Source organism: Eurosta solidaginis, chromosome 2, assembly GCF_040869045.1.
Source record: "Eurosta solidaginis isolate ZX-2024a chromosome 2, ASM4086904v1, whole genome shotgun sequence".
NCBI classification, from domain to species: Eukaryota; Metazoa; Arthropoda; class Insecta; order Diptera; family Tephritidae; genus Eurosta; species Eurosta solidaginis.
This window is the reverse complement of record NC_090320.1, coordinates 306,788,272-306,813,492: the sequence shown is the minus strand read 5'-3', so window position 1 is coordinate 306,813,492 and position 25,221 is coordinate 306,788,272. Positions and strand designations below refer to the sequence as shown.

At 38.4% G+C, this 25,221-nt stretch overlaps 2 protein-coding genes and 1 long non-coding RNA gene across 11 annotated transcripts in view; 1 reads left to right on the top strand and 2 right to left on the bottom strand.

The window, feature by feature from the left end:
- LOC137241402 (ATP-binding cassette sub-family G member 1) overlaps positions 1 to 19,092 on the top strand; it is a 33,546-nt gene extending 14,454 nt beyond the window's left edge. For 2 of the 9 annotated variants that reach the window (XM_067768956.1, XM_067768957.1), the window contains exons 2-10: positions 4,110 to 4,485; positions 9,526 to 9,649; positions 10,627 to 10,816; positions 10,883 to 11,267; positions 17,630 to 17,752; positions 17,900 to 18,075; positions 18,152 to 18,320; positions 18,382 to 18,638; positions 18,707 to 19,092. In XM_067768956.1, the coding sequence (XP_067625057.1) occupies positions 4,338 to 4,485; positions 9,526 to 9,649; positions 10,627 to 10,816; positions 10,883 to 11,267; positions 17,630 to 17,752; positions 17,900 to 18,075; positions 18,152 to 18,320; positions 18,382 to 18,638; positions 18,707 to 19,051 (1,917 nt within the window). In that variant the 5' untranslated portion in view covers positions 4,110 to 4,337 and the 3' untranslated portion in view covers positions 19,052 to 19,092. The remainder of the gene's footprint in view (positions 1 to 4,109; positions 4,486 to 9,525; positions 9,650 to 10,626; positions 10,817 to 10,882; positions 11,268 to 17,629; positions 17,753 to 17,899; positions 18,076 to 18,151; positions 18,321 to 18,381; positions 18,639 to 18,706) is intronic. The other 7 variants (XR_010949993.1, XR_010949994.1, XM_067768961.1 and 4 more) reach the window with 7 other exon arrangements.
- LOC137241406 (uncharacterized) lies at positions 1,531 to 3,964 on the bottom strand. Its single transcript, XR_010949996.1, has 3 exons — positions 3,821 to 3,964; positions 1,862 to 1,969; positions 1,531 to 1,797 (listed from the first exon to the last, which is right to left on the bottom strand). It is a non-coding gene; the product is annotated as an uncharacterized lncRNA (long non-coding RNA).
- On the bottom strand, positions 18,894 to 23,373 carry Cdc23 (cell division cycle protein 23). Its single transcript, XM_067768954.1, has 5 exons — positions 22,462 to 23,373; positions 22,215 to 22,394; positions 21,991 to 22,155; positions 20,072 to 20,508; positions 18,894 to 19,992 (listed from the first exon to the last, which is right to left on the bottom strand). The coding sequence occupies exons 1-5, from the start codon at positions 23,270 to 23,272 to the stop codon at positions 19,537 to 19,539; spliced, it is 2,049 nt and encodes a 682-aa protein (XP_067625055.1). The 5' UTR covers positions 23,273 to 23,373; the 3' UTR covers positions 18,894 to 19,536.
- Positions 23,374 to 25,221: the final 1,848 nt, after the last annotated feature.

Genomic DNA, 25,221 nt, shown 5'->3' with positions numbered 1-25,221 from the left:
TACCAATTTGTGTCCCGATTGGATACGGTGTAGACTACCCTATCCTTCGTTTAACCGTTTTTTGTCTTCACCGCCCATTCGGTTTTGGACAAGCCCGGCACTACCCGCTCCGTGATCGAAGTGTAAGTGATGTCTGCTGGCTCTACTGAATAACCTCAAGGGACTTCTCACTATTGTGCGATTATTCCCGGTTCTTTTTTTTTATTAGGAATTTCCTCAACAGCGCTGTCATATGTAGGGGCACTTCTCCTGTTGGCTATCTATTGCAAATTCGTTCGCAGGATGTAACAAAATAGAGACTCGCTTCTCTCATTCGTATATCTTCCTCCCCATTCACTTGCATACGCGCCTATGACTAACCGTCCTTTGCGCCCTTCCTCTTTTGCTAGCTTCTTTCACTCCACTGGTGCTGCCTCCGCAGTATGGGCCATAGAGCAGAATGCCAGGATAAATGCCTGCTTATTCTTTTGCTCGAGGGCCACCACTGCGAAGTTCTCAGTAGTGTAATTAAGTAATATGAATGCAGCTGTTGCCTTACCATGACTGCAGCTCTCAACCTTCCTTCCGTTTGCGCGTAGCAAACGCCAAATCAATGACCGCTGGCTTCTTTCCTCCCCTAGGGCTAGGGTAGATTATCTCTCGCTTCTTGCATATTACAATTATTATTCTCCGGGCATCTTTTCTCGAAGCGTAATAGCTGTGGTGGGTGTTCCTCTGTGCTCGCATCACCATTTGGCTGTTTGTTCTCCTCTTACACCTTCGTGGTGACATCCGCGTCCTCCACCTACGTGAAGGCGTGTTAGGATTGTTATCCTTGGGACTTCTTTTCCTGAGTCGCATATACTTTTTTCCTATACCCCAGGCCAAGCTGCGTGTACAATATATCTTCCGACTGCTTGTTTAATTGGAAGATGTAGAGATGATTCTCCTCCGTAGGCCGAGATACAGTAAGTACCTTCCAATCCTGTTTCGGTACATTGGGATTCTGGCGCTGCAGAATTCGCAGTTTATTCTCCGACTTCATCACGCATCGCATGGTATCCATACTTGAACTTTTGGTACCGTATGGAGATGCGCTTTATACACGACCTCAAACCACGCATTCGTGCCTTGCCTTTCGCAAGTGAGAAAAATTAATCAATATATGTATATATGAAAAAAATTCGTTTAACCATGGCCATCCGTCTGAAACTACGATAATTCAAGTAGAGCTTAAAATAAGTAAAATGAGAATACATCGTATATAACACTGGACGGCACGGGCTCAGTTGCATGGGATTTTATGCATGATTGTTAAAGTACTTGTTATCATAATTTCAAATGTAGAAGCCGTTCTTTGCTAGCAGCTCTTCTTTCCAAAATATTTAATAATAAAGTTTTTAGTGAAAATAATTGTTTTTTTAATAAATAGACTTTATTTTTATCAATTACAGGGAGTAAAATTTTCTTTTAAGAGATTTTCTTTTTTTGAGTTGATTTAGGAGCACTACTCTAAATGCTCCAGCAGTAATCAGCTAACATATGCGCGTTCCAGTGTCCTTGAAATCGCTGTTCCACATTGCGAAGGTCCCGATAAAAAAGCTCACCTTGCTCTTCACTGAGATCGCCTAAATTTTTAGGAAAACGTTCCAGGTGGCTATGGAGAAAGTACATCTTGATATTGATCAGTTGGTCTATATGCTCAGAGAAGTTAGGTAACTTCCTGTTTCCTAAAAAGTTGTTTACAACCCAAACGAACTCGTCCCATGCAAATTTTCCAGGTGCTTCCATAAGGCTGGTGAGCTCTGGATCACTAATCTGTGAAGGATCAAAAATCAAAGCTTTAACCTTTTCAGAACTCAGGGCCCGTATCGTGCCTTACCGTGATCTTATCCCTGATCGAAATCAATTTTCTAAATTCAAATAGTGCTAAAATGATGAATTGGAATAGTGACATATTTGAGCTAGGCATAGTGCGCACATATTAGATCTGCAATTTATAATTATTATAAAAATTTGTATCGATTGAGTGAAAATGGTTTTCTATACGTCATCGTATAACACGATACATTAACCAATTTTGTCTAGGGCCTTTACATATTGTTTCATAAGACCGAACAAGTAGGTTGATATAGATCCATTAAGAGTTATTCTGCGGTTTATTCCTGTTATGTTTACCACACTGAAATAACAGTCGCTGTGATGGTCTGACGGTTCACGCCATATCACAGGAGTTCGGTACTTCAAATGAGGTATTTGTCCATAAGCGTAATGACTGAGCACAACTTTTACATATGAAACTTGGAATCCAGGTTTTGTTATTAGTTTCATATAGGGAACCGAATAAGTCCATATAAGCTCGTTTCACTAGGTCTGATGGACTCAAACGAAATTCTATGAACATATACGCGCAAATAACGCAACGGATTACAGCAGTTACTACACCTACTATCGTAATATGTAAACTGAAAAGTGTTTTTTTGTATGATACTCGTATTCCAAAAACTCAAGCTGCTAGAATAAATTTGAGAGCAGACTTGAAATCAGCAACTCCCAATTAGTGAGAAACAGTTAACAATGAACCTACAGTAACGAAATTTTGTTTGTGAATTGTTAAGTCGACTTCTAACTGAACTTGTGAGAATCCTTTTTAAAATGTGGGCGTGGCACTGAGCATATGATGTTCATTTTCGACACAACTTACGACTTCCTTACTTCATTTAAACTTTATTCCAATTGCCTTCCTTGCATATTAGTATGTAATGTGCATACAGAATAAAATATGCAACGAAGGCAATTGGTAAAAATTTTACAACAACTAAGGCATGAGGTGGCTGAATGCGTTTATAACACTTCAACCATCGTAGGAGTGCGGGTTCAAATCCCACTCCCGGGAGAAAATGCTTTGAAGAGATTTACAAGGTAGTATCGAAACAGCTGTCGCCTTGTCGCTCCTGATGGCACGTTGTTTAAATTTTTCCCAAATCTATATATATAAAAAGAAGTGCACATTTTGATTGTCACTCCATAACTCGAGAACGGATAGAAAGATTGCCATGAATTTTTTAGGAAAGATACAGAAAGGAGAGATGATAGTTAGTTGATTTTGAAATCCGAAATCGGTTTAGCCATTCTTGAGATGTGATTTTTTTTTAGAAAAAATTCAAAATTTGAAAATTTGGTATATAAATTTGCCTATATTAGTATTTACGATCCTTTTTTTCGTGGATTTAACCAGAGACGGACTGGGACTGGGATTAGAACTAGGACCGGGACTGAGACTCGGAGTGGGACTGGGACTGGGACTGGAACAAAATACATACCACCCTCTGGGACAGGCAATAAGGGATGAAGAAGAATGAGAAGAAGGTGAGAGAAGAGAAAAGAGAGAAGTAGAAGGATACTGAGAAAGAAATAGAATGAGACGAATATGGAGATAGATGAAGCGAAAAAGACGGAAGGAGGAGTGAATAAAAGGATCAGGAAAAAGTGAAGAGGGGTGGGGGAGGGGAGAGTTAGACGGAAAAAGCTTATTAAAAAATGCAGATAGGCCAAATTTAGGGCAACAACAACGTCTGCCAGGTCTGCTAGTTATTAAATAAAATGTTCATTGAAAATTAATCAATGCGCTAGTCCCACGTTTGAAACTTTGTTATAAGTCTGTAAGAAATATGATTTCATAGACAGTATTTAAAAAACAGATTAATAAAAAAAAACACAGAAAACTTTTATTTTTAAACTACTTAAATACATTTTACCATTTCCTCTACATTATGTGTATCGTAATTTATACAAAAATTCAGTAAAGGTACTTCAACCATTTACGATTTATAAATTTTACCTTTCAATCGCTTTTGGTTTCTTCCGTGCATCGATCCATCAAAATGAAAAAGACCAGTTTTTACAGTCTTTCTTTTTTGGCTTTATCGTTTTGTTGCAAGCTTGTTACATTCTCTTTGATTATACAAATATGTAATACATATAATATGTTTGTATGGATGTTGATATGAATTGATTTAGACGGCATACAATCTGCTCTTCAGTCGGGCTTGAGCTTTACAAGAGAGTAAACAACATATGTACCCTTGGCTTTGAAATGTGTACGTAAATTGATTGATTTTTTCATATAGAGAACCAAATTAGTGCATATTTGCAGTAAGTTAATTAAATTATTTTAGTAAAAATTGTTTAAAATAATTTGGCTACAAAGTAAAAGATAATTATTTAAATCACAAATAAAATTATATGGAAAAAAGTTTGAGTGCATTTTTAAATAAATAAATGAGCAAAATACAGCGCATTGAACTGCATAAATAATAATAACAACAAAAACAAAACATACAAAACTCAGCTGAACTATGCCAAATAAGGGTATTCACACAATAATCGGCACCGATTTGAACGTAATCGAAGCAAATGCTAATAATGAGCCATTGAACGGAAACCTGTTGGAGCAACAAAACTTCAAATTGCACTTCAGCAATGTTACTTATGTTACCAAACAAAGTAAGTATGCATTCAAGTATTTATGTATGTGTTTGTATGTAGTATATTTATATAAAGTTACATAATTAATAATTTACTAGTATGTTGCGTTTACACTCAGCAATTTATATATTTTTGTATGAATGTATGCATTTGTACAGAAGGGATTTTAGGCCGAGCTTCTCTTCCAATTTGCTCCTTTTTAATTTTTCCTACAAATTGGCGGTACGGAACCTACTTGTTTTATGCCGACTCCGAACGGCATCTGCGAGGCAGATGAGTTTTCACTGAGAGCTTTTCATGGCAGAAATACACTCGGAGTGCTTGCCAAACACTGCCGAGGGGTGACCCCGCTTAGAAAAATTTTCTTCTAATTGAAAAACCTTATTTTTTAAATTTTGATATGGCTTTGCCCGGGGTGTGAACCCAGGGCATTCGGTGTGGTAGGCGGAGCACGCTACCATCACAGCACGGTGGACGCCGCATTTCTGCATATAATGGGGTAATAAAAAAAGTTCGCTTAGACCTGGTCTATATATAATGAGATTATTTTCGTTATCGGTAATTAAATAACCATATTTGTTATGTACAAACATTGTTGCTTGTCAATTTAGTTTTCAAGATCAACGGAGCAGAATAAAATTCCAGGAAACTATTCTCTTCCCCTAGTGCATAAAAAATAAACTTGGTTTGTGAAGCTCTTACCAAGCCTTTTTCACATAGTCTATTTTTTTTTTTTTTATTTTCAACCATCGAACCTTATAAACTTACTGTTGTTGTTGTTGTTGTTGTAGCAATGCTTCGCCCCACCTAACAGCCGCGACCGATCACAAATTGTCATCAATATCTTCTAACGGGAGTCCAAGGAAACTTGCCGTTTCAACAAGGGTGGACCATAAGGAATGGGGTGTTAGAGGCGTTGGTTCCACATTACAATTAAAGAGATGGTTGGTGTCATGTGGGGACACATTGCAAGCGGGGCATACATTTTGTATGTCGAGGTTGATTCTGGATAGGTAAGAGTTTAACCTGTTACAGTATCCAGAACGAAGTTGAGCAAGAGTGACACGCGTTTCCCTGGGGAGTATGCGTTCCTCTTCCGCGAGTTTTGGATACTTTTCTTTAAGTACTGGATTCACCGGGTAATTCCCGGCATAAAGGTCCGACGCCTGTTTATGGAGTTCACCAAGGACCTGCTTGTGTTTTTTCGCTTCATACGGCTGGGTTCTCAGGTGCCGTATTTCCTCAAAATGCTTACGGAGATGACTCCTTAAGCCCCTAGGCGGTGCTGGTTCATCAATCAGATGTCTGTTGGGATGCTCAGGTTTCTGGGTATTCAACAGGAACTGTTTGGTCAGCATCTCTTTTCTCTCCCTGATGGGGAGTATTCTCGCCTCATTATGCAGATGGTGTTCTGGGGACATCATCGGCTGGCTAATTGCTTTGTATGTAGTCATGAGCGTTTCTTTATCTTTTCCCCAGGTACTGCCAGCGAGGGATTTGAGGATTTTGTTACGGCTCTGAATTCTCGGAACAATTGCGGCTGCGTGCTCACCAAAATGTAGATCCTGATCAAACGTCACACCCAATATTTTGTGGTGTAGGACAGTCGGTAGCGTAGTGCCATCGCCGTGGATATTCAAAATGGTCAACATTTGGAACGTCCATGTTGTAAATAAGGTCCCAGAAGATTTAGTCGGTGATAATGCCAGGTTTCGCGAGGCGAAAAAACTGGAGAGATCAGGGAGGTAGCCGTTTATTTTATTGCATAGCGCATCGATCTTTGGGCCTGGGCCTGTGGCCATTATTGTGCAGTCATCGGCGTAGGAAACGATTGTGACTCCTTCCGGCGGTGAAGGTAGCTTAGATATGTAGAAATTAAACAAAAGTGGGGATAGGACACCACCCTGTGGCACCCCTTGTTTAATTCTCCTTGGTTTTGATGTTTCCTTTCTAAATTGCACCGATGCCTGCCGACCACCCAGATAATTTGCGGTCCACCTTTTAAGACATGGGGGAAGGGTAGATCCTTCCAGGTCTTGCAGTAACGAGCCATGGTTGACCGTATCAAAAGCTTTTGATAGGTCTAGCGCTACGAGTACTGTTCTATGGTGGGGGCATTGATTTAAACCGCAATTTATCTGGGTGCTAATGGCATTTAGCGCGGTGGTGGTGCTATGGAGTTTCCTGAAGCCATGCTGATGAGAGGCTAGCTGCAAATTTGCTTGAAAATAAGGGAGCAAAATGGCTTCAAGCGTCTTTGCTACTGGCGATAGGAGAGATATCAGACGATACGACTCACCTATGTTAGCTGGTTTCCCAGGCTTTAGTAGCGGGACCACCTTGGCCATTTTCCATTTCTCGGGTATGACAAAAGTGGAAAGAGACAGGTTGAAGACATGCGCTAAATATTTGAAACCCTCTTTCCCTAGGCTTTTAAGCATTGGCATGGCTATGCCGTCTGGGCCCACTGCTTTGGACGGTTTAGCGCGACCAATGGCGTCCTCAACCTCTTTAGCGGTGATGGTGATTGGTGACGCGGTGTGGTTATGTGCGCGTCTATTGGCTCTCCGTCTATCTTTGTCGACCGTAGGATGCATTATATACTGTCGGCAGAAAGCGCTCGCGCATTTTTTCGCATCCGACAGCACTTTGTCGCCAAAGGCGATGGAAACTTTGTCTTTGTGCTTAGTCGGATTCGATAGGGACTTTACGGTGGACCAAAGTTTACCCACACCGGTAGAGAAGTTACAACCTCTTAGGTGCTCCTCCCATTTCGCCCGCTTATGTTCGTCCACAAGCAATCTGATGCGTTGGTTTATATCCCTTATTTGGGGGTCGCCTGGGTCAAGCTGTCTTATAAGGTCACGTTCTCTCGCTAAGTTTGCGGCCTCCGCCGGGAAGTGGGGCCGGATTTCGGGAATTCTCCCGGCGGGAATGAAACGTGCCGAGGCGGATTCAATGACCTTACGGAAGGCACGCTCCCCTTGGCGGGCATCAGTCGGGATAGGGCAAAGCGGTTGTCTGTAAAAGATTTATATTCTTCCCACTTTCCTTTTTTGAAGTTTATGAAAGTGCATTTTGCGGTGACGATGAAGTCGGCGGTACGCTCGAGCGAAATAAGTATGGGCAGGTGGTCGGATGCCAATGTTACCATCGGCTGCCAGTTGACGCAGTTTACGAGATCTGCGCTCACGATTGAGATATCTGGCGAACTGTGACAGCTTCCTACCATTCGTGTGGGGGCGTCTCCGTTTATTGTGCAGAACGTCGTTTCTTCTATTTGATCCGCCAACATCTCACCCCTACTCTCCGCCCGCAAGTTTGAGTGTCATAGATCGTGATGGGCATTGAAATCGCCTAAGATAATGCGATTGTTGCCAGTGAGTAAGGCTCTGATATTAGGGCGGTATCCACTGGAGCAACAGGTGGCAGGAGGGATGTAGATGTTGATGATTTCTAGGTTTGCATCGCCTGACCGGACAGATAGGCCTTGACGTTCTAAGACATTGTCCCTGCGGTCGATGCCAGGATCAAATATATAATATTGCACAGAGTGGTGTATGATAAACGCGAGGCCGCCTCCATTTCCGCTCTCGCGGTCTTTCCTGTGGACATTATACCCAGAGCAGGTCTGCAATGCAGATCTTGCTGTGAGTTTAGTCTCTTAAATCGGAGCAATGCGGATGTTGTGCCGCTTCATGAAATCGACTATATCCGTAATCTTCCCAGTTAGTCCATTACAGTTTAACTGCAGAATTCTGAAGAGCATAAGGGGAGACGCCGCCACTCTGGGGGTAAGTGACGGGTGACTACGCCGGGGTTGTGGAAGGCCAAGACGCAATTGCTGTTGTGGCCCTGGGACTGGGCGTCCTTGGGAAAGCATTGGGGTACCCGGATGATTTGGGTTTGCGACCTGGCAACATGGGGCACTTAGGCGTAGACTACGGGACGCCCTTGGGCGTGAACAGCAAGGAGCCACAAAAGATTTATAAAAGTTACGTGGACGTCGGGTTTTGGGATCAAGCCCAGAACAACCTGTCCGATGCAACCATCCCTTGCACGAGACACACTGAACAGAGTATGACCGTCCTAAAAAGATTCTTTTCCGGCAGATGCAGCAAAACCAATTCTCAGGACCGGGGTCAGGAGACGGACCCGGATTGGATTCGATGCCTTCCCGGAGTAAGAGAATATGGAGCAGTCCTGCTGCAAGGAGCTGCTGGGAGGATGACAATTTGTGGGAGGGACGCAACAAATTAAATGGGGTCACACTGGAATAACAGTCCTTGGTCGGGAAAAATCCCGAGTCGCTCCGGTACATAGAACCGACTGCATGGGAAGTCGTTATAAACTTACTCGTACATACATATGCATTTATATGTACAGTAAAATAACTTAAATATGATATATGCATGTATGAATGAAAATATCATTTACTTCACTGAATTTACATAAATATAAAACTTCTTGGCCACTATTGTATTATACGATCTGTGATCAAAATCCATTTTTTAAATCACAATAGCATTTGAATGACATATGTTTACTAGTGACCATACGTACTCATTAGATCCATGTTTTATTAAAAAAAATTTAAAAATAATTTGACAGGTTCATATTTATCATTTGAGTGGCATTGGTTTTTCATCACGAATCGTAAACCATTTTCAATCAAACGATAGATATGAAACGGTTAACCTTTTTTTGAAAATGACAGTCAAATATGGAGTACGATTGACCCCATCTCACATATGTTACTACTCCGATTCATCATCTTAGAGCTATTGGGATTTCAAAAATTATTTTCGATCACGGTTCATAACACACTGGTTTGATTTATACAAAAGTATCAGTGAAAATCTTGTAAACAACATTGGATCAGATTTTCTGTCAATCGTGGATTCCTTTAACTTTCAACTCCGCCAATGCCATCGCCATTACATTTCTATAACTGTAAAAACCTCATAGGCATGTCGTTATATGAGTTTATGTGTTATCGTTGTAATTGTCCTACTATTCACATATTTTATTTCATTATAATTAATTTATCTTCAATAGGAAAAAAGCAAACAACCATACTCAGAGATGTTTGCGGCGAATTCAAATCTGGCCGCCTTACAGCTATTCTTGGACCATCTGGTGCAGGGAAAACATCGATTCTCAATGTGCTGTCCGGTTTCAAGTATGATTTCATAATAATAGATATTTCAGACTGAAAATATGCACTTCCTTTGAAATATTAACTTATGAAATTTTTTAAATATTACAAAAAAATATTTCAATCGATATGATTAGTTTAATTCACAAAGATTTTTCGAAACTGCGTTTTTCACAGATTTTGGCAGGATATATTAAAATAAACCCCCAGTAAAAATTTGAAATCGTTAAAACCAATGACTACAGGGATAAATGTTAAAATAAAATGTGTTTTTTGATCTCCTGTAAAATTTCAAAATTGTTGGCCCTGTGAATTAAGCTAAGGAAATATATATAGTAGAACTCACCTATACAGCAAAACCAAGTTATTACGAAGAGATTTATCCGTAAGCATTTATTAAATCTCCCAGTATTTCCAAGTTAGCCTCCAAAACATAGATATGGTTTTCGAAGTACAAAATCGGACCCTTCCTGAAACATCCTTTTATTTGCTGTATTTAAAAACCAATTTTCAGAAAAATTAAAAATGAGCATGACTGAAATTGGAAGAGAAGTTCCGTTTAAATCTCCTCGGAAGTATATCGTGCCATTTATTCATTTAAAAACTTAAAACAATAAATTAAAAAAAATTTGCGGAAGAGTCCGATTTCGAACTTCGAAACCTAATATCTAAGTTTTGAATGCTGTGTACTGGTCTTTCTGCTGTTTTTGGTGCAATTTCTTTACAAATATTTGTTTGGTCCAACACCCATAAAAAATGCTATATGCTTGATAATATCGATTTAAACATTTTTTATAATATTTGAAAAACAAGCACAGGAAGTTTCCACTCTAAGCCAGCTTATCATATTAACTGAGAAATTCTAGCATCCATTCGTCAAAAAATTAGACGTTTAATGATGTTAACTGACATTTGGCATAAGGAGACTTTAGCTGTTCGCCCTTGTGGCCACAGATTTATGAGCAAAACACTTTCATATAATCGTTTTCCTTTTTTGTTAGGGCCACTGGTGTTTCTGGTCAATTCATATTTAATGATCAAGAACGGGATATCTTGGCCTTCCGCAAAACCTCATGCTATATACCACAAGATTTTGCACTGCTTGATTTATTGACGGTGCAAGAGACAATTACAGATTCGGCTGATCTTAAATTACCCGCGAAAATCGCGACTAAGGAAAAACAAAAAATTGTAAATATCAATTGAAGGATTTACATTTTTTCCACGTTATTTTTACAATTTTAATTTTTTTATCAGATCGATGATATTCATCAAATACTCAATATGGATAAGTGTCGTCACAAATTGGTGAAAAATCTTTCAGGTGGTGAACGCAAACGTCTTTCTATAGCCATTGAACTGGTGACCAATCCGCCAGTGATGTTTTTTGATGAGCCTACCAGCGGCTTGGATAGTGTGGCAAGTTTACAAGTTATCAACTATTTAAAGCGTCTGGCATTGGATGGACGAATAATTGCGTGTGTAATACATCAGCCAAGTTCAAGACTGATAAAACTATTCGATGATGTTGTTGTTATGTCGCGCGGTCAAGTGATATATGCAGGTCCCGTGAAGGAAATGATACCGGCTTTTGAAGGAGCGGGGTTTGCGTTTCCGGAATTTTATAATCCCGCTGATTTTGGTAAGATTTTTCTGACATAGTTTTTACATATACACATTTACTCACACTAGGGTGCCTCACCAAAAAAAATTCGCTTTTTCTATTGCGATTATCATTAATCATTATTATATAGATAGACCGGTTTGAAAATTAATTAACTAAAACAATTTTTCCAAAAATAATAAAATACCTCGTATGATTTATTGATATTATTCTTTCGTATTTTGGGTGAGATATTCTAATGTAATATATGTGGTCATAAGTCTTAACAGCCTAGGTCTAAAACCACGTCATCGAAAAGGTTGCAGAAAACGCGTCAAATCTCGAATTTAAAAGCCAAATTTACAGAAATATTCCATGTATGTAATAACTTCTATATTCCTCCTACAAGCTGGGTACTCACAAACATCAGAGTGTCCATGATGTAATAATAAAGGTGATGTCAACAACATAACCTCACTTTTTCGGCAGCTCTAAATGCCAGTATTTACGTGTATTTCAAAAGTATAAAATTTGGATTACTTAATTTTTCGTACAAATTCTTCAAATAAATTAGTTTTCTGCAAAATTTTGTCCATATTCTGTTAGGGAAGACAAATTTACGTTAATCTTTTTGACTAAACAATTCTAGTAACGGCTTATATAGTTATAATATTTCTAAACGTATAGTAAAATCTGCTACGATCGCAGTGGAACTCAAAGGCAGTTCTGTATGATAGACAACCCAATAAATTATGCATGCCGAACTTGTCAGAATAAGGGAAAACGTCAACGGGATGAAAACACCTGGGGGTCAATTCACGTTCTATGAAGTTGTGAAGTGAAAGCATTTTCACCACTTCATCTGATATGCGATTCAGTTTCAAAAAAAAAGTGATATTTATTGTCAAATTTTTTTCATTTAACGAATATTTTTTCACCGTTGAATTTGCCCGTGAAAAATTTATATATATAAAAGAAAGTGGTGTTAGTTACACTATAACTCAAGAACGGATGAACCGATTTGCCTAAAAATTAATGCGAGAGGTAGCTTAGAACGAGAAGACGGACATAGGATACTTTTTATCCCCTCTGGATGGTTTTCCGGATCCCGTCGGGGTTATTTTCGGACTATGTCAAGATTATTTGGGGATTCCTCCGGAATCATTTTTGAATGGTTTTCGGGATCCATCTGGGATTCCGTCGGGGTTATTTCGTGACACTCTCGGTATCCTTCAGGCATCATTTCTGGATAGTTTTTGGGATCCATCTGGGATCACGTCAGAGTTATTTCGGGACATTCTCGGTATCCTTCAGACATCAGTTCTGGATAGTTTTCAGGATCCGTCCGGGATCCCCTCAGGGTAATTTCTGAACATTTTTGGGCTAATTTGGGATCATTTGGGGACCCTTCTGGCATTATTCCTGGATGGTTTTTGGGATCCATTCAGGGGCATTTCGGGACTATTTCGGGATAGCTTTCTGGCATAACTTTTTGATGATTTTTGGGATCCGGTCAAGTTTATTTCGGAACTTTTTCGGGACTATTTCGGGATCATTTTGGGACCCTTATGGGATCCCTTCGGGGTCATTTCGGGATAATTTCTAGATGGTTTTGGGGATCCGTCCGGGATCACGTCGGGGTAATTTCGGGACATATCGGGATATTTCAGGGACCTGCTCAGGTAATTTCGGAACCTTCTGGAGGCTATTTCGGGATCATTTGGGTACCCTTCAGGGATCAGTTCTGTGTGGTTCTATGGATCAGTTTAGAATCCCGTCGTTGTCATTTCGGAACTTTTTTGGGACTATTCTCAGACCATGTGGAAAGGGGAAGGCTTTCTGACTTTGGACGCTCTAGCCTTCGAGTTTATGCCTGACAGAACGGACTATTGCATATAACTGCTCCCTGTGCAACCTTCACCCCAGTCATTGCCCGGGAGAGGAATGGGGAAGAGGACTCATCCGGGGAAGGATACCGGTTTACTTGTTCACGTATAGGTCGAATATGGACAGAAAGGTTGGTGGGGGGCCTTTCGTCAAGAGCTAAATGTAAGCCGCAAATTTAAGTTGGCTGGTCGCTACAGCATCTGACATCCTTTGCTCTGAAAGCAATGGAGAAGATCGTAGACCACAAGATTAGATCAAAGGCTCTCGATAGAATACCACTACATCGAGATCAGTATGCATATAGGACAGGCAGGTCGACAGAAACTGCATTGTAGCAGCTGTCAGAAATCCAAAGTGCGTTCGAATGCGGAGCGGTTGCGCTATGCGCATTTTTGGATATAGAGGGGCATTCGACAACACGGCCCACGAGAATGTGAATGGGGCACTCGAGAGAAGAGAGATACAACGTCCAATCCGTATGTGGATAAACGCCCTACTGCATACGAGGATTGCCGAACCCTCGAGTGGGGACGGTACAGTAGAGATCAAGACAACAAAGGGATGTCCACTAGAGATCGTCCTGTCATCCCTGCTGTGGAGCCTGGTAGTAGATGAACTTCAACGGAGGCTCTCAGAGAACGGAATCCGATGTCAGGTTTACGCGGATGATATTTTTATAATTGTAAGAGGCAGATTTGAAAGCACCCTTTGCTACATAATTCAAAGGGCACTCAGGGTAACGAAAGAATTGTGTACTGAGGTGGAGCCAAGTATCAACCCTAACAAGACAGCCATTGGTCTGCAGACGTATTGCAGGAAGATCCTGGGGATGCAGCCCATAGATCCTAAGATGGATGTACACTACTATAGTGATACTTGTCAGTGTATGAAGCAGTAGCGTGAGCATCAAGGACAACCATTATGACCATACAAAAGTTACTCACGAAGCTCAACGCTTGGCATGTATCTGCATTATGAGAGCTATGCGAACATGGCCGACGTCGGCAATAGAGGTGCTGCTTAAGTTAACGCCTCTACACATAATAATTGAGCAGTCAGCCAGGAGTACTTTAGTAAACATAGCTAAAGAGGGATGCGGAAGAGGCAAAGTGATACAGTCACGGAACATGGAGAAGCTGAAGGAGCAGATTCCACTCATCCAACTTCCTAGTGATGAGACGAGGAAGCTAATAAAGTTTGAGAAGCGCTTCAAAATAGAGCTGGGGAACAAGTGTTTATTGAAGCGCTTCACCGGGAACACATTATAATATGGTACACCGATGGCTCGAAAACACCGGAGGACATAGGAGCGGAGATCTTCGGCCCCCGAACCAAAATGTCCCTACCAATCGGAAAATGTCCGAGCATCTTCCAAGCCGACGTTTTCGCCATGAGCCGGTGTGCAGAGATAAATTTACAGCGGTGATATACAAACGCGGGAATCGCTATACTCAGCGACATTCAGGTTGCGCTCAAGGCACTATCTTCAGTTGAGATTGAATCATCAATAGTCCTTGAGTGCGTGGAGAGGTTAAACAGTCTAGGGGCCAATAACACCATCCGTTTAGCCTGGGTAACTGGACACAGAGCAGTGGATGGTAACGAGCTTGCCAGATTGGCGGCGGCGGAAAAGCCAATAAGACCCGAGCCCATCATACCGATAGTGTCACACACAATAAGGGAAGAGTTCAGGCAAAGAGAAGCGTACCTAGAACCTAGAACAACACTGGCGCGAAAGTCCAGGATAGGAGGATAAACGATATAAAGCTATGATTAAGCTCCCAAAAAGCAGCCTTAGAATTTTAACACGCATACTCACAGGTCACTGCAGGCTAAATAACCACATGGATAAACTAGGTATATCGTCTAGTAGCCTCTGTCGATTCTGTGATCGCATACATGAGACTGCAGAACACATGCTGATGGAATGCGATGCAGCCGCGAGAGGAAGATGACAATTCAAAGAAATCAAAAGGCGAATATTGGGCATTTTCTTCTTTTCTTATTGAAAAGTTGAAAATATTTACTACTTTCATTAATTATATTTTTTTTTTACTCACCACAGTGCTCGTTATTAGATTTTCACAACGAGTATTGCAAAGAACACGAATCGCCTAATATGAAAAAGTGATGTAATAAAATGGAAAAAATAATTTCTCAGCGAGCATGAATTTTTTTTTTCACTTCATCACTTCATAGAACGTGAATTGACCCCTGATATTAATTTCATCATGAGAGTGCCTATATATTGCTATTTAATTTTTTTTGTATTTAATAATCGAGTTTACCAAATTAAAATTTTTGCATGTCACAATTATGCTGCTACAATCCATGATACAAAAACCAGATAGGTGAAGTGAGTATTATAAAATGGAGTCATATTTGACAATACTCGCCCTCATAAATTTAAGTGTTGCTTCTTTTCTTATCTGCTGCAAAAAAATATAACGCCTGTGGTCTGTATTTCCTTTTGTGGGAGGGTTTATTTCCTTTCACTGAGAGGAAACGGAAAAGTTGTAGTCAACGGAACTGAATGGCTGGCTCTTTAAAGTATCGCATTGCCGCTCAGTAAGGAATATGGAAACATACTGCTGACGTCAATGTAATGATTGACGATCTAAACAATATCATATTGCGAATGAATTTCTGGGAGGCTTGTAGTACGCAAGCTCGGGATAAACCAAGTATCTTTGACTTGTCAGAAGTTTGTTTTAAAAAGCTCTGGCTAACCCTGGAAACGTTTAGACAAATATGAAATACTCCCAGCCGTATGATCCAAGCCGGCAGGCATTGTTCTGAATTTCTCTATCTATCCACGTGCCTCTCATTATCTAGCCCTCTTCCACTCTTATTTCCTCTCCCCACATGACCGTTGTTGTACTGACTTCACTCGTCTGGTTCTATTGCGTTATGGCTACCATCACAAAAATTGTGTAGGCTGTTTTTTTTTTTCGAACTCAAAACTTATTACGAGCAGACTGTAGGAGTGTTACATTTTGACATGCAAAGTTTGGCAAAATTTTTTCGTATAATAAATAAGAGAACTTATTTTCCGTCGGTTATTTACGAATACAGATTGTTTTTTTTTTTAATTAAAGGCTGACGAATAAATTATTTTGTTCAAATAATAAATAAATAAGAAAAGAACAAAACATATTTTGTTTTGCTTCATAAATGAGTAAACTACAAGTTTTTGAGACAAATTTCCAATCGGAAAATTATTCAACAATTAATTATCTATAACAATTTTATTCATGGATAAATTATTTTTGAATAATTTTCTTAAGATACATTTTCATTGTAGTGCAATATGCTCGCAATGAGTTTTGAATTTGAAATGAAAAAAGACAGCCTATAAAATTTTTGTGATGATTGTAGTAGCATAAGTGTGACAAGAAAAAAATAAAATTTAGGTAAACTGGATTGTTAAATACAAAAACAAAAACATTTTAACAGCAATATATAGAAATATTCCATATATGTACATATGTATCTAAATACAAATTTATTCGAATAATGCCCAACTCTGCATGTATATGTATATTTATATCATTCAAAATCAATAATCCATATACATACATTATTAAAATCTGAACTGGTACGTAGTGATAGAACGATACGAGTACTGAGTGAGTAGTGTCGATACTTTTCCAAAAAATACTCGAGTATTTTGTACTCGATGCTTTTTTCCAAGTACTGATTAAAGTATCGATACTTTACCAAGAGCCGATGTTCTATCTGTTAAAGATCAACAAAGTTCAGTCCATTCACAACTTAACTTGAGATCTTCGACGATGTCGTAAAAGCTCCACATTTCACTTAAACCGACTTTTTGATAATGGTGGAATGGCAGACGGCTTCTGCCTATGATAAAAGTATGTGTTTATTATCCAGAATCACTAACTCCAAAGCAATTATGAAAACCTGCTAGCTCCATAAAATTTCAATACACTTTAACTTGTCATGCAGTAAGCTTTTTTGTTCTACTGTGAAATTTGGTGACGGACTTAGCAGCTTTTACGAATCGTCGACGATATATTGGTATTGAAAAAGGCCGAAATCAGATTATAACCACGCCCACTTTCAAAAATGGAAAAAGGGACAATGCATTAAAAAATACTGATGAATTGATGAAACTTGACGGTGGATTAACTTTGTAAAATAGGCGTGGCATCGCACAAATACCGATCAGATTTGGGCCGAGCTTCTCTTCGAATTTTCGTCGTGCTATTTTTTATTTCCCTTACAAATTGGAAGGACGGAGGCCCACATATTTTGTGCCGACTCCTAGCGACAGCTGCAAGGCAGATAAATTTTCATCTAGAGTGCTTGCGAAATCACTACCGCAAGCGTACCAGTCTGGAAAAACTAAAAAAAGTTCTATCACTACTCGTAGGTGTTTATTTAGTAGGTATGGAATCATCCTATCTCGACTTAGGCGATTAAGACTTATGACCTCAGATATTTAAGACAATACATATATAAGTAAGTGATAACTATCTATACTGTTTTAGCTTTGGAAGTATGCAGCGAGGAGCATAATGAGAAAATTGTTAACTTAATAGAAAGAAATAAGCAACGGCATAGCGGATTGAGGCAACCAAATGATGATGTCGAAAATTTGCTGCACGAAAGATGTGAGAGAGAAAAATTACAAAAAAAAAGCTATTTCTTAGAATATGTATTAAGTGTGCTTGTTTGTAATGTTTTATCGTGCCTATTAGGATTTTGTTTTTTTTTTTTTGATAATATCTTCAACTAATTTTTTCATTTTTTGCTCAAAGCCAAAATGTTAAAGTTCTCAAACTCCCATGCCTCCATTGAGATGCAACCATCTAAAGACTTGCAAACCAGAGAGATGTGTGACGGACCCTACCAATTTTCAAGGGCCCAAGTAAGCGCTTTGCGTCAACTCTTCATACTCATACGCAGATCTTTGCGTTCAACGTCAAGAAACTTGGTATAGACGCTATTTTTTTATGTACTAATAAAATACATTTTAATCCTAATTTGCGGTTTCACACGAATTCAATTAGATTGTGGTTCAATTGCGGATTCTGATGCATATCATTGTTGCAACTCTCGTAGGCTCAGTATTTTGGGATATTGGGAACGACGGCGCGAGAACACTATCGAATATATCCTGCATTTTTTTTATTATAATGTTTATTTTCTTTGGAAATGCAATGCCAGCAATATTGTTGTGTAAGTAGTATATGAACGAAATACTTGTTGTAAGCCAAATCAAAAACTACTTTCTTTGCAGGTCCACAAGATACGGCGGTTTTTCTAAGAGAGTACTTAAACGGTTGGTATTCATTGAGTTCATATTATGCTTCAAAACTCACCGCTGATCTGCCGTTGCTATTTCTTTGTCCAACACTATTTACAACAATTATTTACTTTATGACTAGCCAGCCGAATGATATTGCACGATTTGTTATGTGTTGGGGTATTAGTTTGATTTTAGCCGTTGTTGGACATTTTATGGGTTTGACCTTTGGTTCAACATTTGACCTGCAGGTAAACTAAATAAATATGTACAAGATTAAATAATAAATAAACTTTTATACTTATATGCGTATTCTTAGATGGCAATTTTGTTGGTACCTGGAATTGCGATTCCTTTTATGATATTCTCTGGGTTTTTTATACGCATCAATGAACTTTCAAGTGCTTTTCGGCCGTTATGTGATATATCATTCTTCCGCTACACGATGGAGGCCCTTATGCAGGCAATTTATAGCTATGGTCGTCCTGATTTAGAATGCCACAGGGATTTTTGTTACTTCAAGTCACCAACTAAACTACTAAAGGAGTTAGACATGTTGGGCGATTTGTATGGCCGCGACTTACTAGTGCTTTTCATATGGATTTTATTCTTAAAAATGCTGTTTTTCTTGAGTTTAATAATGCGTATTAAACGCGCACTGTAATTAGTAGCAATCACAAACATTTTGATTTAAGGTAAAACAAACATTGTAATATATTTTATGCTGGGAGAGAACGTATTGTTGTAAGGAGCGTGTTCAAATAGTGAAATCGCACATATAAACATATGTATGTAAGCTTTCAAAAAATGATTTTTTATACATTTACATATATAGATATATTATTTTAATTTATATCTAAGAGATTCGGTAAAATACTCAAGATGTTGCAGTTTTTAATCCCCGCCTTTTCCGTAACCCCTGGCAAATGTTAAATATGAGTGAAACATGTAGACACTTCATACATACATACATATATTTTGACAGACTTTTACAAAATCAGATCGTAGTTTACTTGTAATTGAACACAGATCATAAATATTATACTTATAGTATATTTATATAGCTACTAGTTAAACTAATCTTCTAATTTAGATTAAATTAAAAGGTACTTTGTCTAACAATGGTTGCAAGCATGTACGTTTATTAGTTTAATCTATAGATATCGACGATATTTCCATTGAGTGCAACTCGTCGTTACTTTCTGCCTCTTTAACTTGTGGCGATTTTGCAGCTTTTTGCTCCATTGCAATCGCTGCTGCCGCACTAGTACTTGGACCGATATCATTTACACTACTGGATGCAATCATCTCGCTTTCATTCAAACTAATATCCGTCGTTGTTGATATTAAACGAGAATTTGTTGCACTGTCTGCAGCCGTCGCCGCAGTTGTTTTTGCGACTTTTGCATTAGATTGGCACGACAACACGTAGTCACTACATAAGTATTTGTAATCACTCAATTCCATATCCATGTCATCATCGGATGAGGTGTCCGCAGCTATTACATTCGCATTTGCAGAATTTGATTCACCATCGCTACTTCCCAATTTCCCACTACGTTTATTTTCAATGGTTTTAAGTAGTGCTTTTGCTTCCGATTTTCGCTGAATATGTAAATGAAAGAACCGTTAATATAATATATTAAAATAATGAATAAAGTTAGTTAGAGATATATATTTTTACCTCGTCAGATTCAAGGCATTTGTAGGCATAATGAGAGGCCTTGTCAAATTGTTCTTTATTTTCATAATAATTGGCTAAAGTCATATAACCGTGGTATAAACTTTGTTTGTCGGTTGCCGCACGTTCGTCCGCGCAATACATTATGTAGCACTGGACCGCATCATCAAATTCTCCTAGCCTTTCGTGGAGGCCAGCTAATTTGCACATAGCTACCCCTTCGATGTCTCCAACATCACAGGCTTTCCAATAACACTTTGTTGCATTATCGAATTTCTCCAACTTTTCATATGTTTCTCCCAACGCCACTAACATTCGACTATCATATGGACGTAGCTGGTGTGCAATTTTGAAATAGTATAAACTATAGTAATGCATTTTCAATATCTCATACGATTGGCCCAAGCCATACCAAGCACGATAATCTCGTTTGTTTACTTCTGAAAATTAAATGAAATTTTAGTGAATGAACCCCATTTATTAACACTATCTTATGAGATATAATGGCAACGCTTACCTATGAGAAGCGAGTGCAAATTAAATTAGTAAATAAATGGTATGACCGAGAGATTACGAAGTTAAACAAATTAAAATATGAGCTTTACAAAATAGCACAGAGTACAAATGAGTGGGATAGTTATAGTTATACAAAACGTAAATATAAAAAACTTGCCAAAATAAAAAAGAATGTGGAAATGTCTTAAAGATGCCATAAACATGAGTAATGACACAGCCCAAGTAAAACGTATAGTAATAAATAGTACACCCATTGAAGGAGACCCTGATATCGCGGCCCAATTGAAACAGTTCTTTGTCGAGAGCATCACAACAATATGTAATACCATTGAACAACCTAGACCAGCTGAAACCACAGAGGATATTAGGGGAAGTGTTTTTGAACTGAAGCAAATAAATGTGGAACAGCTGTTGCGAACAGCAACTAACTTAAAAAATAAGTATGGAGGAAAAAAACTAGTATCAGAAGGTGTATATAAAGACAGTATGGAATATTTGAGATACGCTTATACATGTATTGTGAATGAGAGCTTTAGAGAAGGTGTAGTCCCAGCATGCTGGAAAACATCAACAGTGATACCAGTTGAAAAAGTTAAAGGGACTAAAAAACTAGAGGAAATACGGCCTATTAATACGCTGCCTAGTGATGAAAAGATTTTAGAGAAAATCGTAAAAGACCAGCTTCTCGATTACCTGAATAAAAATGAAATTATCATATGTGAACAATCAGGGTTCAGAACCAAACACTCTTGTGAAACCGCCCTAAACCTGGTTATAGCAGAATGGAAAGAAAGCCTGTCAAACAAGTTAGTAACAGTGTCGATCTTCCTGGACCCAAAAAGGGCTATTATAAAACCTCATTTCATATACTGTCCTACGATATTATTCATGTTAGCCGACACGAACATCGCAAAGCTACAGGTGAAGCAAAATAAAGCAATGCGGTTAATTCTTAGAAAACGATATGATACCCCAATACATGAAATGCTAGAAAGTTTAAATTGGCTGAGTGTAAAGCAACTTATTGAATACTACACTCTAAAATTCATACACAACATGAAATTAGGCAACCTGCCGAAATATTTAAACGACCGAGTAACATACAACAATGAGGTTCATGCTTATCACACAAGAAACAGAAATAACTTTCGTCTGCCAGCTGTTCGATCAGAATTCGACAAGAACAATATATACTACGAGGGATTGAGAGAATACAATGATCTACCATGTGAAATAAAACAATGTCCAAATATCAATAAATTTAAGAAATTATTATATAACTATTGCAAAGCACTACCATTTAGATAATGATCTCATACATGCATGTACCTAATTTAGGTCTATAAGACCGTAACTAAATAAATAAACATAAACATTTATTTTATAAAATAGCAAATCTGGCTTACCCACAGCTTTGCGATAACTTTGTATGGCGGCATTTGTATTTTTTAGCTCCATAAACTCATGGCCCATTAATGTCCACGCCGACAGATATTTGGGATTCAGTTTTAGAGCGCGTTGAAAATATACTATGGCCATTTGATGATCTGATCGTATGCTATAATAGTTGCCTAGGATATACGGGATGGGAAAAGTTTAAATATAAAAGCATTAAATTATCTTGACGTACCAACAACGCAGCATGTCTCTGGACAGAACTTATTGATGCTCACTGCCTTATGTGCTAGCTGTGCCATTTCAGTCTTAAGCTCCTTAACAAATAACAAATTAGAGTATATATCCATATTTTCCAAGCGGTAAGGATCAACTTCCTGTAGCGTTTGGAAAATTTCAATAGCTCTATCAACATCTGTTGAAAAGTTCAAAGCACGAATATTTTAAACTTAAATAAATTTGTGGCTATTTTCTACATTTACCTCTTTTGTTATGATAAGCAATAGCCATTTGTGAGGTCACATAAACGCATTTCCGAAATCCCGCCTGTTGAAGATCTTCATATGCTTTCAGGGCCTCATCATTCAAATACATCTCAATATAGCTATGTGCAACAAAGAAGTGTCGCATCCAATGACCGCCAAAATTGAACGATAGCATGCGTTCCTTATCCAATATTAGTGGTGCTAATTCCACATAGGCAGCCCACAACATTGGAGATAATCGAATGGCATGCACCAACATTTGTACGGCTACCTTATTGAGATTTAATGCCTTCAATACTACTCCATAAAGATAAATTCCATAACCATCTAGGCGGCCATGCGAGTATTCCGAACGAAGAACTGCCAGCAATTCGGTCAAATCTCGCACGTGGCCAGTATCATTAAGATTTGAACGATCCGTTGTAGTATCTAAACGTCGTTTCTCTTTTGCCATATATGTTGCATAAAGGTGGAGGAAACGTGGAACAGAGGATTCACAATTTCTTACAAAATATGCCGCTCGATCATATTCTCGCACATCAAAATAACTTTTAGCTAAAAAATAATCATCATATTCAGCCGTTGATATTCCTTCTAAGAATTGGCAAGATTCTCCTCCATCCGGCGACATATGACGATTGCAATTGCTGTCACCAGCTCCTTGACAATCGTTGTCACTAAGGCCATGGTTCATTTCGGCTAACCATTTTGCACTCTGGTTTAGACCACGCTTCTGACACTCAATTATTCCTCGACGAAGTTCTCGCTTTACATCTGACAATGGAATATTAAATAGATCCTCCTCCATATTATACAAAATTTAAAACAGCTTTATTAGACGAGGAAAGTGGATTTATCATCCTTCCATGCGAATCAGCTTGCCGCTGTTGCCGCTCACTAGAAAGTGAAATGTCAAATTTTGACAGTGCAGTTTGACAGTGCTGTTGTTACACATGGCGGAACCATACAAGGTGGAGGCACTATGAAATACATACAGACATAAATAAAAATGGGTTGGATTTTATATAAGGTGCCACGATTTTCAAACTTTTGTTGATTTGTAGGAGCAGAGGGGTCCTAAAAATAACAAAATTATCATCCGCAACTTTAGGAAACTCTTAGTTTATGAAATATAAGCTTTTTAATTTCCAAATTTAGTAAAATTTCAACTTAAGTCCTGCACTTAAAATTAGGGTCTCACATGTCGATAGCGGTATCAAAAGACGCGTATTTGCGTCAAGATTCAGAATTCGAAAGCAGAAACTACATTTTTCATCTCGTTTAAAAGTTAATAACGGAAAACCCGTCGGTACTATTGTCGCTTTTTTCGTTGTTGCAATTAAACAAATGACGGTGGTGAATAGTGTTTGCAGCTCCGCAACAATATCTTTTTATCTTGGTAGAACATTATAAGGTGGCGGCACGTCGACATAAATGCAAACAAACATACACTATTAATGTATTTTGTTTTTGTTAAACACTTTTAATAATTGTAGTCTAATATTATTTGTGGTGCTGCGCAGAAGAGTGTACTACGCAGAAGGACATCACCGTGGTGGTAGCGCCTATGCAGAAAGGTGTTCTACGCAGAATTACCGTTGGAATCAGCATAAAAATTTCTATAAAGTCCAATTTTTTTTTTTTTTTTTTTTAACAAATGTATGTATTCTGCACTTGTTCCAATTAAATACATTAATTTCAAATTATTCAGAGAATTACAAAACAAAATACATTGTTAGTGTATGTTTGTTTGCATTAATGTCGACGTGTCACCACCTTATAATCTTCTACCAAGTTAAAAAGATACTCTTGCGGAGCTGGCAACACTAATCACCACCTTCATTTGTTTTCGTTTGTTTAATTGCAACAACGAAAAAAGCGACAATATTACCGACAGGTTTTCCGCGAATAACTTTTAAACAAGATTAAAAATGTAGTTTCTGCTTTCGGATTCTGAATCTTGACGCAAATACGCGTCTTTTGATATCGCTATCGACATGTGCGACCCGAGTTTTAAGTGCAGGACTTAAGTTGAAATTTTACTAAATTTGGAAATTAAAAGGCTTTTATTTCATAAACTAAGAGTTTCCTAGAGTTGCGGATGATAATTTTGTGATTTTTAGGACCCCCCATCCTTTGAAAAAAAAAAGTTGGAAAATCGTGGCACCTTATTCTAAATATTCCCCTCAAATCATGTTAAAAAAAAGTACCAATAAGCCGTGCCGAAGCGGTGCCAAGCAGAGGAAAACATTTCTGAAAAACACGGTTGGCTGACTTTATTATTCATTAGTCGTGTTTTTTACACGTATATACGTCTACGTTTGTATAAGTTTTTTATAAATAAATCCATACCAAATGGTGGCAAAGCGAATTCAACCAATTCGACGTGCAGAAGAATGTCAAGTCAAAAGAAAATTTGCATATATTCCGATTAAAAGCCCTGGAGAAGTTGACGTATACATATCCATATAAAACAGGTTATCCAACCAACCTTATGGAAATCAATAGCCCTGTTTTTTAACACGCGTATATCCGTTTACTTAAACTTTATATGGACTGCTAAGCGACAAACTTTAAATACACCTCTGAAATTGCTGCGCATAAATTTTGTCCTACTAAATTTCAATACGCATTATACTCAGATGTAGCTGAAATATGTGTCTTTGTTTAACCCTCTACACTAATTCTATGTATTCTATGTGTCTCCACAATTCATCGCAACTGATTCAGTTATATGTTATACCCTATGGCCATCAG

Coding starts and splice junctions, on each gene's coding strand:
- Cdc23 (XM_067768954.1), bottom strand. CDS start 23,272: ATGGAGGAGGATCTATTTAATATTCCATTGTCAGATGTAAAGCGAGAA. Junction 22,156..22,214: donor AGAGACATGCTGCGTTGTTG/GTACGTCAAGAT, acceptor CGTATATCCTAG/GCAACTATTATAGCATACGA. Junction 19,993..20,071: donor AATGCCTTGAATCTGACGAG/GTAAAAATATAT, acceptor TTACATATTCAG/CGAAAATCGGAAGCAAAAGC.